This window comes from Protopterus annectens, chromosome 1.part1, assembly GCF_019279795.1.
Source record: "Protopterus annectens isolate FY-2018-M chromosome 1.part1, PAN1.0, whole genome shotgun sequence".
NCBI classification, from domain to species: Eukaryota; Metazoa; Chordata; order Ceratodontiformes; family Protopteridae; genus Protopterus; species Protopterus annectens.
Window position 1 is genome coordinate 994,081,037 of NC_056726.1, and position 15,928 is coordinate 994,096,964.

At 38.1% G+C, this 15,928-nt stretch overlaps 1 protein-coding gene across 1 annotated transcript in view; it reads left to right on the forward strand.

Moving 5' to 3' along the window:
- The first annotated feature begins 1,058 nt into the window (after positions 1–1,058).
- Positions 1,059–15,928, forward strand: part of LENG1 (leukocyte receptor cluster member 1) — a 135,298-nt gene continuing 120,428 nt past the window's right edge. The window contains exon 1 of the mRNA XM_044079477.1: positions 1,059–1,297. Coding sequence (XP_043935412.1) covers positions 1,166–1,297 — 132 coding nt within the window. The 5' untranslated portion in view covers positions 1,059–1,165. The remainder of the gene's footprint in view (positions 1,298–15,928) is intronic.

A 15,928-nucleotide genomic window follows, 5' to 3' on the forward strand; every position in this document is an offset into this window, starting at 1 on the left:
GTGAAGAGCAGACTTTGTGGAGCCAGGAATACTTTAAACCCGTTTAAGCAGCGCTTCCCGATGCTGCGCAGTGTGCAAAATCGCGCAAATGCGGGTTTTAAAGCAGGGAAACCGAAAGAGATAGGAATTGACCCAAGACAGCCAATAAGCTACTACATTCTGGGCTGAGACCACTCCTCCAGGGACAGATAGGCTGCTCAAAGATCCCCACTCTCACTGGTGAACAGAGAAGCTTCCTCCTATTCAAGTAAGGATATGGGCAACACATGAACCTATACCACAGTCGGGAATTCAGCAAAGCCTGAAATCTGGACTAATCTAGTTCAGTAAAGGCGTGAAAAAGAAAGACCCACAAAGAAATATTTAGGCGCTATACATATACCACTTAGCCCGGTGTCAGGAAAGCCACATACATACCAATTCTCTTGTCCAAGTTTAAAATATGCCAATTTGGTTGGGTTAAATTGCACACTAAGTAAACAGCATAAACTGGAAATGGAGTTATGTCCCCTCTTGGGTGATATAATCTTTTGGGACACATGGCTAGGCTTAAAAATCCCCTTGTGGTGGTTAGCCTAGTATACACCTAGGCAGCTATGAGTGCAAGAACTTGCCTGCATTTTTTCTTCCAGTTAACACTGGAATAAAGTATAGCAGTATTCCAAGCGTGTGCGTTTATAAAACTGGAAATGGAGTTATGTCCCATCTTGGGTGATATAATCTTTTGGTACACATGGCTAGGCTTAAAAATCCCCTTGTGGTGGTTAGCCTAGTATACACCTACGGAGTGCAAGAACTTGCCTACATTGACTTCCAGTTGATACTGGAATAAAGTATAGCAGTACTCCAAGCGTGTGCGTTTATAAAAGAACACATTACCTTAATCTTACATTTTTCTAAAAATTCTACATTTTCATGAAAATCAGCCCAAATGTCAACTATTCGTAAAGAGGGGTAAAAACTGCATATCAAGTACCACACACACCTTCAAATAAGAGGAGTAACCCAGCTGTAGCGGGAGTTTGACGAGTCCGGCTTTCGTTTAAAATGTAAGTCACTTATGACGTAATTTTTGGGCTGCCGGGAATTTTATTAGAAGCCATTTGTTAGTTTTTAACAGTTCGTTTCACGACAAACATTTGCAGGTAGTACATTTAGTATCATTATGAATATCCTACCAAAGAAAAGTTGGCATGTTCGCAATAAAGATAATATCGCGCGTGTTCGAAAAGATGAAGCACTTGCTGCGGAACAAGAGCGGGAACGAAAGAGGCGACTGGAACTCGCAGAACAGGAGGTAGATTTTCATCTGGGAATTACGTAATGTGGGTGTAACTTAAATGGACGCAAGGCTCAGTTGGTTGTTTTGGTCCTAAAAAAGTTATTCTAGTGTGAGTAACTAGACTGATGATTCGTGAGACACTGAATAACGATATGAAATTACATATAATGCAACCATACGCATATAGCCTGCAAAGCCAAATTAAATGAAATGCAAATGTTTCTAGCGTAACTAAACAAATTTCGTGCATCATGGTTATCTGTCCTGATGTACTTGGAACACATATGTTTTGCCCGTTCGTAGGTAGGTACAAGGCTATTGGCCCTAGGGCCTATATAAGCCTAGCCAAATGTACCCTGGCTTTCGCCACCCAATAAAATTATTTTCCTGTGCCACTGTCGAGCAGAGCCACAGAAGTGATCCCCGGGGTGAATTTCCTATCTCCCATTCAGTCATCAAGATTTTTCTTGAAGAGTGCTAATGAGGAGCTTTGTTTGATATAGATAGGTAGTTTGTTCCAGAGTATGGGAAGTCTCTGGGACAGGAATCTATCCCTCCAGCATGTTCTCTTTATTGTGGTGACGAGGTTTAGGTCCCTAGAGCGTGTAGCTCATAGGGATTGGGATTTCTTTTAAGTGGAGCATGTCTAAAAGCTCTGGGTTTGACATAGCTTTGTGTGTTAGGCAGAGATCACCTCAGAATAGGCGATATGCAACGGAGTAAAGCTGCAGTTTTTTTAGACAGTCTGCATAGGGTATCTCTTTGAAGCCGGTAATCCTCTTTGTGAGGTATTTCTGTGGCCTTTCCAGTTGTAGATGTCTTGTGACTGAGGTACATACCAAAAGGGGCATTGTACTCTATAATGGGTCTAATGAGTGATGAGTAGAGGGGAACAATGACCTCTTTTTCCTGGATGAGAAACCTTTTGTGATTGAGGTGTGCCACATAGAAGGATTTCCTGACTACTGTGGTGATGTGATTATCAAAGGAGAGACTACTGTCCACCTGTGTCCCAAGGTCTTTTATCACACTTTCGGTGTTAAGTAGACTACCACTTATGTGGTAGTTCATGGGTACTGAGTTTTATCAAAAGGGACGACGATGCACTTTTTGGCATTGAGCTTGAGGCCATGGCTTTGACACCAGGCATCTGTCTCAGCGAGGCCCTTTTGTAGGATGTCCACATCTTTTGGAGTTTTGATTATGGCTCCTAGTTTGCAGTCATCTGCGAACTTCATTAGCCAAAGACCTTCTGTGTTGGCCTGTACTTCAGAGAAGTAGATACCAAACAGGAGAGGACCCAGGACTGAACCCTGTGGTACTCCACTTGTCACTGTTCTTTAGTTGGATTTGGAGTCTGCTTTCACAGTGTGGGTTCTGTCAGTGAGCCAGTTGGCAACCCATCTTGTGACATAGGGATTTATACCTAGTTTAGTGAGTTTATCTATAATTCCAGAGTGGGGGATGGTGTCAAAAGCCTTGGCGAGATCTAGATAGGCTGTGTGAACCACCTTACCCTCATCTACGGCTTTGGTGACTGCTTCAAAGAAGTCTATCAGGTTTAGGAGACATGATCTGCCTTTTACAAACCCGAACTGGGTGGGGTCCTGAGTTTGGAGATTACCAATGTCATTGTTTATAAGTTCCATGATGATACGCTCCATAGCCTTGCAGACCAGGCTCGTTAGGCTAATGGGGCGGTATTTTCCGGGGTCTGTGGTGGCTCCCCCTTTGTGGAGTGGGATAACTGTTGCTGTGCGCCATTCAGTGTGCACATAGTCTGAGGTGAGGCTATGGTACTTAGGTGGGGTGCCAGTTCGTTCTGTAGTTCATGTAGAACACAGCCTGGGATGTCGTCAGGTCCCATGGATGCTGTGTTCTTGGCTTTGGATAGTGTGTTTTTTACCTGTGCAGCCCTGATTACAAGAACTTTGAATTCTTCTGGTATAGAGATGGGCCCTTTAGGGGATGACAGAGGGGTAAAGTTAGCACTGAACCTATCTGCCAGGATGTTGGCAATATCAGTTGGTTCTGTATATTTAGTGCCATTGTGCTGTAACACAGAGCAGATCTGAGTGTTGCCATTGAGATTCTTGACATAGCTATAGAATGCTTTGTGGTTGTCTTTAGAGTCAGTGGCGATTTTGTTTTCATAACTAACTTTGGAGGATTTTATGAGGGATCTCAGCTTCTTACTGAGGCTGACCAGGGAGTTTCTCCAGTCATGGGATTTTACTCTTTTTTGCAACAGTTTCTTTCTTCTGTTGTAGAGTTTCTTTATGGCAGGGGACCACCAGATTGGCTTCCTTTTTTTGGAGGATAGCATCTTGGTTCTGTTAGGGATTGCATGATCCATGCACTCGTGCAAGTGCTTATAAAGTGCATTTGTGTAGGATTCAGCAGTCATACCTCTATTGTCCGTCAGCATGGGTGTCGTGAAGTTTGCAACTTCTGTCTTACGAAGTGTGAAGTTGGCTTTGGAGAAATTTTTTACTGTGGTTTCCGTAATGGGGGGTGGGGGAGGGATGTGGATGTCTAGGGTGATTAGCTTGTGGTCGGATCTGACCAACGAGGAATTGACCTCTGGTGTGGCGCACCGGTTGCCTGTGTTGGTAATAACCAGGTCTAGGATATTGCTGCCCCTGGTGGGGGTGTGGATAAGTTGATCCATGGCATTGGAATTTAAAAGCTAATGTTATACGTTACATGTATAATGCAGATTAGCTTCGTCTTTATTGTCAGATAAAGTTTTTGATCTCCAGACATACAGCTGCTCTTGATTTTTTGAGTAATGTATTAGCTCTATCCCTTTTAACTCATCATAAAACGTGTAACTGGGGGAACAGGTGGTGAATTGCATTCATTCACTTTTGTCAGTGTCTCAAGTTACTAGTACTAACAACAGTCTAAAATTTTCTCTGATTGCCCGTGCTGATTTCTGGAGTTGTCTCTGTTTCTATTGAGATTTGCCCCGATTGTTTAAGTGCTATGTCTCAAGCATGGCTTCCTTGTTGGTTCATTCATTGAAGTTGTGTAGTACATTGCACACAAAAAGTAATTTATTGCAAAAGTCCTTCTGCATATTTCACACTATTCTGCATAGTGCCACCTTTTCAAATGCCCAAAGTGGGACATTTTTTGTAGAAATGTCAGCAAATAAAAAAAATAAATAACCGTTTTATGCAACTATTTAAGAAAACTTAGGAAATACTTTTGTCCTAAAATCTCAGGGCATTTGCCATTTTTTCGCAGGACACAATTGCCGAAAGAGGGGACTGTCCCTTGCAAAGTGGGACGGGTGGTAACCCTATTTAAACATAATTTTTTTAATGGGGGTAATTATGTAACTAATTTCTGCCTATCAGCTCCCTATCCACTTTGCAGTAGTTTATGCTGCCGGTGTTAAAAAAAAAAAAAAAAAAAAAAAGTCTGCCACCAAATTTGAATTCGTGCTGGTATGGTTATGGCTTATGCGATTGATTTAGTTTATACTTTTGACATCTCATAGCCAAGAAAGGTCGACTGCGTGGGTGCTCTTTTTCAGCCGAGTCTCTGGGAGAAAATCTCGTATTACAAAAACATTTTAAAAGCAATAATAATTTTATAGTCTTCAAAAATAATGCAAAAACATCTATAGTTTAAATTATTAAATTAATTATATATTAGGTATAATGTGAAAACATTGGTTAAGCATCGATACAACTTACGTGACAATTGTTTAATATTTAGAGAAAGTTTAGAGAAAATAAAGGTAGAAACAGGAATTGATTTTAAGTAAGGAAGTGATCAAAGAAGGGGGGGCGGTATAAGGTATAATAAATAAACTTGTTTTTATTTTAGGGATAATGTTTATCGTGGAGTTGAGCAAGAATAGAGCCACATTTCGGCTAAGAAGTCTTTCAGAATCTTTTTAAAGGACGGGGTGGTGTATTGACTTGATGGATACAGGGAAGGAGTTCTAGGCCTTAGCAACACAGTATTGGTACAGACTTCCCAGCAGATTTCATAGGTTTGTGAACAGAGAGGAGTTTTTGGTCATTCGATTGCAATGGCCAAGTGGGAACATAGTTGTGTAGAATGGTATTTAGTGCTGGACAAGGAGATGGATGCTGGATAATTTTATAGGTGGTAAGCAGCTTCTTCTTCTTTCGGCTTTTCCTCGTTAGGGGTCGCCACAGCGGATCATCTGTCCGCTCATGATTGGCAGTGGAGTTTTTTGGTGTTGAGTTGCCAGCTCAATGCCCAACCTTCCACAGAAGGTGCACACACGCAGTCACTCTTAGGGCCAATTTAGAGTGTCCAATTCACGTAGAGCATGTCTTTGGGATGTGGAAGAAAACCCACGCAACCACAGGGAGGACATGCAGACTTCGCACAGAAGGCAACCCAGCCGAGGACCGAACCAGAGAACCTCTTGCTGTGAGGTGGCAATGCTAACCACTGCACCACCACGGCCGCCCCATAGGTGGTAAGCAGCTATGTATGTTAATTGATGGGATGGTTTTAACCAATTTAGGCTTTTTAATGTTATACAGTGGCGAGTTCTAAAAGGGATATTTTGTTCAAATTTAGCCACTTTATTATCTTACTGTTCAGGTTTTGCTTTTTTATGAGCAATGGAGGTTTGTAAGGATGAGTGCCATGAAGTAGTGAGTTTTAGTTGCACTGATGAGAAAGTTTTTTTCTTTGTAAAGTATTTCTTTTTTTTTGGTGAGTTTTGTTTATGCAGGTCATATTTAAGATAAGCACCCCTAGTTTTTGGCGAGTGTTTGTATGCAGGTCAAATTTAAGATTGTCATCCACTATCACCCCTAATAATTTGCTATGAGACACTACTTCAATAGAAGATTTAAATTCCCCTTTTCACACACGACTTTTCCTGTGGGATAACAAGCCACCGCTGTTGATTGACATGCATGGTGAAGCCACAAACTGTTGAAAAAAAAAATTTTTGAGGGGATTGCTCCCTGCACCCATACCCATTTTACTTATATGTATTTACACAGTCCCTAAGCAAGTAGCGTATAATCTGCATGAAGGTTTTGTCATTGAGCTGCATGTAATGGCTTTTTAAAAATATTTTCTTTGTATGTGTTTCATTTACTTTTTTTTTTTTTTACGTTTTTCTACTTCCTACATTAGGAGTTGTAAACTTGTGGGTAGTGGCAGCTGATGACTTCAAACCAAGAAGTGGGTCTAATTTAAATGTGGTGAGGCTTTATTACCACCTGACCATTACCTGTGCTCAAACAAGAGATGGTGTTATCTACTCTCATTCTCAGAGTGCCTCAGTCCCTATTTTATGTCCCTTTATTAACTATATACTTCTTATATAGTTAATATATATTTAGTGTTTGTGTGTATGTATGTATGTGTGTGTGTGTGTGTATATATATATATATATATATATATATATATATATATATATATATATATATATATATATATATAGTTGTGTCTATATCCTTTATATATATATATATATAATATATATATATATATACAGTTGTGTCTATATCCTTTATATATATATATATAATATATATATATATATACAGTTGTGTCTATATCCTTTATATATATATATATATATAATATATACGTATATATGTGTGTGTGTGTGTGTGTGTGTATACGTATATATGTGTGTGTGTGTGTGTGTGTATATACATATATATATATATATATATATATATACATATAGATCTATACATATATATATATATATATATACATATATATATATATATATATATATACATATATATGTGTGTATATATATATATATATATATATATATATATATATATATATAGATCTATACATATATACATATATATATATATATATACATATATATGTGTGTGTGTATATATATATATATATATATATATATATATATATATATATATATATATATATATAGATCTATACATATATATATATATATATATATATATATATATATATATATATATATATATATATATATAGATCTATACATATATATACATATATATATATATATATATATATATATATATATATATATAGATCTATACACATATATATATATATATATATATATATATATATATATATATATATATACACATATATATAAATATACACACACACACACTCACTTGAAATGGAGTTTTGGACAAAGGATTCCATGGGCCACTAATTGCACAGTGTTTTTTTTTTCTCATCCTGGTCCCACATGATCCAGGTAAATTACATTTTTTTTTCTCATGGTGTCTTATCAGCTTTCTGCAGTCCTTTTAACACACTCTAACTAACCAAAACTCCCCTGTTATTAGTTTGGTGGAATTAACTGAACTAATCTGGGGTCTGGAAGCCACTAGGCTCCCCAGTTGTCATAGGGTTCTAGATGCCTTGAAGTGCATCTTAATAGTATTTGTACAAACTTTTGATTGAGTAATGGCTCAAAAAATCACAAGTAAGGAGACATTCAGTCTTATTTCATCTTTCAAGTTGTGTCTAAATCGTAATTTTCTAAGCTAACAAAGTAATAGCTTCTTAATAAACAAAGACTGTAAATGCTTGCAAGGATACTTACATCCTTTCTGGGAATAGTGCCTGCCTTCCTATCCCTTCAGAAAGGGATAGCTACTTTCTGGATACCCCTTCACTGTTAGATTTTGATGAAAGTAAAAACATAAATGGCCAGGGGAATATATTATACAGCTAAGTGCCTGGGAGAAAAAGACAGAGTAGTTGGATAAAACCTGCACAGAGGTAGGAAATACATGCAGACCCAATACAGAAGGAATCTTGGCCAAAAACCTCAACCAGACAACCAAGCAGTGTTACATGGCAACACTTCTCTCTATGCTATTGATCAGTTACTGTCACACACATCCTCCCAGACTGCCACAAACAGCCTTTAATTGTGTACAACACTAATGCTTCACGGCGATGGAAAGTGAAAAAAATAATGACCATTTATAGGTACACTGCAACCCCTCCCCCCACACACTGTCACTTTCATTACAGCCACTTTAATGGCTGTGCATACCTCAGATGTTTGTGTTAATAAATGACCACAGTAAAATGTTCCATCTAGTTTCACACAAACCCACACAATGGTATATCAATCACTTTCATTCACATACAGCTCCTCTGTCCAGCAATTAAAGCCAAATGTATTGACTATGTACACCTCAGACATCAGATTGCAACAAAGTAAAAAAATAACAATTGGCCACAGTAATTTATTTTAACCCCCCTTGCATGTACACGTGACCATTGATTACAGCCACTTGTATGAATGTTATACACCTCAGATGTTTTTTTTGTGATCAAATGAATGAATAAATAAATGCATAAATAACTGCTTACACAGGAATTTATCTAATCAGTTCACTGCTGTCAGAATACAGTATGCAACCTAATTGCAACCCCTTCCCACATACTTCTCAACCTCCTAGCAGTAGAGTCAAGGAGAAAGCCAAAAATAGTGGTGGACAAAGGGCCAAAATCAGGGACAGGTGTTGCTTTTATATAATACATAGAAGTTGCTAGAATATCTGACATTGGATTGGCATGCAAAAGCTAAGTCTGAAATTGAGATGAATGCCATTATTTAATGACTGCAGTGGTCACCCTTTTGCCAGGAAAACAGAAACAAAATTACAAGAAACAGATGAAAATGAGTCAAAATCAGGGACAGTTGTTGTCATGGTTTTCCTGAAGGCTGTTAAATTTGAAATTCAAATGTCTGACATTTTATTTTATTTATTTATTTAACATTTGTTTATCAGGAAGGTCCGACTTGGAACAAGCTGGTTTTTAGCGGAGACCCGTCGAGAAATTCTCAACGCATGTCTTTAGTATTTATTTTCACCTTAGTTTGTTTACCAGGTAGTACACTGATCACAGTAAACCATTTGCAGGCACAGCCCTGATGAAGAAATTCAGTGCATTTTCCTCATCTAAAAAACTCTCCTCTATGTGGGAATACGTTGCACACTGTATTCTGACAGCAGTGAACTGAGAAGATGCAGTGGTTCAGCGGTTAATGTTGTTGCCTCACAGCAAAAGGTTCTGCAGTTTGATTCTCAGCTGGCATGCCTTCTCTACGGAGTTTGCATGTCCTCCCTGTGTTTGTGTGTGTTTCCTCCAGGTACTCCAGTTCTCTCCCATATTCCACAGAGATTTGTCTGGAGCGTTTCTCCCCATGCCTCCACTCAAAATAGGCTCTGTCCTTGTCAGACTTTCCCAGTCAACACATTTAAATAAATAAAATAATTAATTAACAAACATGTAATAATTACAGAAAGCAGAGAGTCCCACAGACAGTTAAAATAATGAGCATATATTATTTACTAGATAAGTAAATGTGGATTGAGTTTAGTAGTAAATGTGGGGGTTAATCCACATGTGAGAATGTATAGTTGAAGTAGAAGTGATATAGGTGGGGGTAGATAATATGTCCAGAGGAAAACAATTGCAGTCAGATTTTTGATGGAGGTACTTTTTGAGTTTTGCTGTGAAAGTGGGGAAAGAGGATAGTTCTTTTAAATGAGGAAAAGGGATTTCCAGAGTTTTAGTGCAAGAATGGAGAAGGAGTAGTTGGTACCATGTAGCTTAGTTTGAGCGGGGTCTAGAGTGAGAGAGTTAATTGGGAGAGGTTGTATGGGGTGGTTTTATTATTGAACTTCGCAGCAAGGCATCTGGTTGAAGCAGTGTGAAAAGAAAAGACCCCGGGAGTAGATCAGTTCTGTAGGAGACTGGGAGATATATGGCTTTGGAGAGGGTGATGTAGTCATTTTGGTGTCTGCAGATCCTCACTGATTAGTTAGAAAAAGCCTAAACATTATGAAGAACAGGCTGAAGTATGAGCCAAAAGTTCAGGCACATTTTGCAAAATTTGAAACAGTTGACGGCTTCTATGCCCCCCCCCCCCACACACACACACACACACAGATATAACGATCGGTTACAGCAACTAGTATGTTTGAATGCGATCAAATGAAAGATAACTACAAAACAACTGTTAAACAGGAATTTATTTTTTCAGCTCACTGCTGTCAGAATGCAGTGTGCAATCCATTGCAAACCCTGTGCACATACATGTGTGCACAGACACACGCACATCCATCAGTTACAGCCACTTGTATGACTGCAGTTATACACCTTAGATGTTTGCAGTCAAATGTATGAATAAATACAGAAATAACTGCACACAATCTTCTATGGTCACTACTGTCAGAATAAATTTTGCAGTCCAGTGCAACCGTAGCTTTCAATATACTACCTGAAGAATCATGAAGAAAGCTAAAGGTCAAAAGACCAAAATCAGGGTCAGGTGTTAGAATAGCAGGCTTTGCATTGGCATGCTTTTTATGAAGGCTGTTACATTGTCTGAAATTCAGATGAATGCCATTATTTAGTGACTACAGTACTCACTGATTTGCTGGGAAAACACAAACATTTTACAAGAAACAGATGAAAATATGAGACAAAGTCAGGAACATTTTGAGATCTTCCATGAAACCCCCCCCTCCCCCACTGCGCATGCACATAGTTAAATAAAATACTTCAAAATCTAGGTATAACATACTGCGTGCAGGATTTCACATAATATCAGTTTTATTTTGAGTTAGAGTAATGGCTTCATTGTTAGCATGGCTTAAATGTCTTAAGATGTGGAAACAACTATTGTTAACATTTGAGGAAAAGTGGACAGTCTGTGACATTGATGCGACATCTGGTGGTACAGAGGATTAAGTCTGAGTTATTACGGAACTGCTTTCTGAAGCCAGTAATAATAATAAATAAACTTGTTTGTTAACCAAGTAGGCCCACTGAATACACACACTGCTTTCAGGGATGACCCGGGAGCATTGTCTGGTTAAGTGACTTGCACAAGGTCATACAGTAAGCAAACTAGTGGTTGAGAGAATCAGACCCTGTACTGTTAGAGTGTGCTCAACAATATACTAAGGTTGAAAGTAATTTTGCTGCAATTATGCAACATAAATAATGTATAAGATAAAGCTTGCTTAAATGTAGAAATAGAGTTTAGTAATATGTAATCAGCATCCATACTAAATTACCATGGCTTGGAAAAGGAATCTGCTGAATGGACATTTTTCCCCTTACAGACTCGAAGCAGGGTGTAAAAAATCTGCTTTTAAAGAATGGACATTTTTCCCTTACAGACTCAGAGCAGGATGTATACAAGAACAAAAATGAAAACTCTGCTTTTAAAGAACAATGGCATGTTATTCTGCATGGAAAAACAGGATAACAGATGTTTTTATACAAAGATCCAAATAAAATACAGGATGTTCACACTGTCAGAAAAGCTGATCTCTGACAATGTGTTTTCTCAAAAATATGTTCAAAACAGGATATGCTTTATCAGTTACATGACATAAGAACACATGTTTCTATACACAGATTCAAATAGAATACAGGACAATGTGTTTCCTCAAAAATATGTTTTTCTTCATAAAAAACAGGATATGCTTATCAGCATTGACATAAGAACACATGTTTCTATACACAGATTCAAATAGAATACAGGACAATGTGTTTCCTCAAAAATATGTTTTTCTACATGGACATCAGGACACTGTTACAGGATATTCACACTGTCAGAAAAGCTGGTCTCTTACAAGACATTGTTAAACAAGGAAGTTTAGTATTGTTTCTACAGGATAAGCAATTCTCCAAAATATGTTTAAAAAGAGTATATAAAGAGCTGTATAAATCCAGTTGTTTAGGGATATGGTAGGAACACATTTGGTGTTCTGAGGTAAATGTTATATCTCTCACATCATCTGTACTATATGAGAAGTAAAGTTGGAACAGTACTTTTAAGCTGCAACATGGTTTCGTTTGATTTATTATATTTGTTACTGCTCTTTAAAGTTGATGCTGCAAAGTATATTCTCTCATCAGTGTATATTCTGCAAGTTTCTGTATGCAACAGACTGTGAATGCAAATATAATCAGACTTTGAATTTTAGCAGAATCTAGCCAGCAAGACTGAGTGTCATAAGAGCATTGCAAATCCATCACACCAAGCAGTAAGCAGCTCCATGTAATTTTTTCATGTACCACAGGAACTATAGCTTGCAATTTAACCTCCTTCCACCTTTCTGTGCCCACTGTGTGACGCTGAGCAAATCACTTAATTGGCACCCCCAGATAACCCCAAAAAAGGGACACTTGTGTCTAATGGGTTAATGGTTAATGAATATATAAAGTAAAATGAATATTTGTCAGATTTTTTTAACTTTATTAAAAAAGTTGAAACAAAACACCACTGTCCATTCTTGCCCAGATGTTAACAGAATGCGTTTCCATGTTTAAGTCTTAAAGTATATTGGTCACTTTCATAAGCATCTTTGTTTTACAGTTAATTTAACTTCCCATTGTACTCCTCATGCTAATGCTGCAAGTGATTTTATTTAAAAAAGGGGGAAAAGAAAATTTTAGCTTCACTGTGTACTCCTTTTCCTCTGTAATCACACCCACAAAGTAATGTCACAGGTAGTAGACAATGGTTTGCATATGACTGCAATGCATCATGGGTAAACAGGACAACTTTCCTGTTTGGAGGCACAGCTTCTTAGTTACATTGCAGTTTTATTATATCAGTGCAATTACAGCTGTTATATACAAGGACCATGCTGTTTGTTACCACAATTACAGTTGTCATACAAAGGGTCCAGTACCAAGTAACAGTCACAAATATTTTTTACATTGGAGAAATGAACAAGACTGGCTGAGGAATGTACCTTTTTGCAGCAGAGACCCAGACAAAAAAACTTCACTGATAAACTATTTGTTAGACAGCAGTAATGTAAAGGCTGTGTAAAGATGGGCAGTAAACGTGAGCAGTGTGCAGCTTTATAACACTTACTTTTAGTAGACGTGTATCTAGCTAATCTTCTTTTTATTAATTATTGTCAGAAGAAAAAATTCAAACGAGTCGCATCTGCCTCAGGTGATGAATTTTCCTTTATTAGCAGCTAACCAGATTACACAGCATGTTGGCCAAGATGTCCGATCTGGACTGATCTGATCTGAACCCACAACTTGTTTACTGACATCAACTTTTTACTGCAAGCAAAACAACTTTTTGTTACATTTCTGACCGTTGACAGTTGGCTGTGAAAAACATATTACCTCAAACCCACAGCTAGTACAGAATGTTCAAGAAGTGCAGAATGTTCAATTCAACAACGGTAGCTCAAATTTTCCAGGACACACAGCCTGCCCTAGTAAATTAACTCTTACTCGGCCGTGCGTCCTTATCCTAGGCTTCACTAAGCTGTAGCCAAATCTCTTTATTCTGAAGTGCAGAAAACAAATATCATTCAGGTTCATAAGCAATGCTGCATTTTGTTCACAGATGAGGCCCATCTTTGATAAGCATATCCCAACAGATAACATGTTCACTTTGCAAGAAGAAAGACAAATAACAGTATATTTTTAAAACTTTTTCTCTTAACAATTATAGCATTTAAATGTATGGTTTTTATATAGAGTATTTTTATGGGAAGAGCACTGTCCCTCCAAGCACATCGTTTGAAAGTCCTGGGAATGGTTAGTTTAAACTGTTAATTCATACCCTGCTATTCTGTAATCCTAACTGGCAAATCCACTCAGACTTTCTGTGCTTGCATCTGCCAGTCAGGATTACAGAATGGTAGGACTTTTTGGTGATATGCCGGGAGGGAGAGTGCTTTTCCCATAAAAATCCCTTTAATATAGACGTCCTGCCAGTACTGTGTAGGGATCACTCCTGATGTAGAAGATTTAAAAACATTTCTTTTTTTCATATGATTTCCAACATATGATGCCTATGATGTCACATATAAAACTCAATGACGTGAGGGTTCAGGTTATGTTGACCCACTAACCTCCACCCTTTCTCTGGGTGTATATACTCTATATCTGTACAAATATCAACAATGCTATATATGAAAACCATAGATTTAAATGCTATAATTAATAAAAAGGTTAGCTAGACATGTGTCTACTTAAAGTAAGTGACATTAAGCTACATACTGCTCATGTTTACTGCCCATCTTTACACAGCCTTTATAATACTGCTGTCTTTATTAGTGAAGTTTTCTTGTCTGGGTCTCTACTGCAAAAAGCTATAATTCTCAGACTCCTGGACCCTTTGTACGACAACTATAAATGTGGTAACACACAGCATGGACCATGTGTATAACAGCTATAAGTGCAGCAATGCAGAGTTTGGAAGAAAAATTCTCATGAGAATCTGAATTTGTCAGGAGTAAGCTGAGAGATTCTGAGCTCCAGAGGAAGTGATTAATGTCTTAGACCATGAGGGGTTTAGCAGTACAGTAACATAAAGGATAATATTCTGGAAGGGTTCCTAGAGGAGGTTGTGGATGTCCAGAGCAAGGTGCCAGTAGCTAGCAGTGATAATGCCAATTTGTGGTTTAGAGTAGAAAGGAAGATAAGAATACAAAGACCGTGATGCGGGATTATAAGGGAGTGAATTAAGATGAGGAGAGAGAGAGGGTCAAAGATGAGTCAGGGGAGAACTCAGGCAGTTGCGTAGTATGTTCTTCCTTTTATAAACTATGCTTCACAAAGTATTTTTTCACCCTTTGTAGTATACATTGGCATAAACTGAAATCCAGTATAAGGGATTTTATGTGGTCAAATGGAAAACCAGGAGTTAGCTGGAACATTTCATCTTTCCCTTTGCAGGGGGGTGAGTGGCCTCCCTGATAATACAGCTTTAATATATCCAGATAAACATGCCACATGGATTACATCAAACTGCCATAAAAGAGGAACCGATGATCTTTGTGACAGTATTTTGCAGTTAAATTCTGTGGCTTACCAACCCCCTCTATTAATACTTTCCACTGACAGATTGCAATCAAGGACAAAGTTTTCACATACAAGAGGGTGGAAAGGTGAGTGTAGGGATGTATCCATGATTGGATAAAGGATCTGCTTCCTATTGAGTCCATAATTTTCTGGGGGAATTGGGTAAACCCCATCAGTACAGACCTAAAAGGCTGCCTTAATTACGTTACTGAAAACAGAAACTTAGCAGAGAGAGCCAGTGGACCTGTATTAATGGGTAAATTTCAGTAACTGGCTTGTAAGTGCACTGCCTGGATGCCAGGAACAAATAAGAGGACCTTAAGGAAAATTAGCTACAAAAGACAATGAAAAAACACTGACTGAGAAGAGTACTGTACCTATTCAGCAAAAAGCAGTGCAAGCTCCAGACATGAGTTGTAGTAACCTAGAGTAAAATATAAGGCAACTGCACGTAGACCTGATTAAAATAAATGAAACACTGATGGAGTATATCACCTCAAACAATAAAAGGCTGGAAAATGCAAGAAGCTTTAACAGATATTTGGATAAGGTGACAAAATTGCAAAACTCATGAGGTCAAAATGAAGAAAAGGTTGGCTAAACAGGAAGAGCAGATGGGAGGGGAGAGGGGAACAGACTGCAAAACTGTAGGAACTGTGAAAAGATATCTTCATGCGGGGGGAGAGGCGGATCTGTAGAATGAGCTTCTGGATGGTGGGGAAATAGTCTACAGACACATTCAAAATGTATTGGGACAGGATGAGAAAGGGTAGGGAGATGTTAGGACAG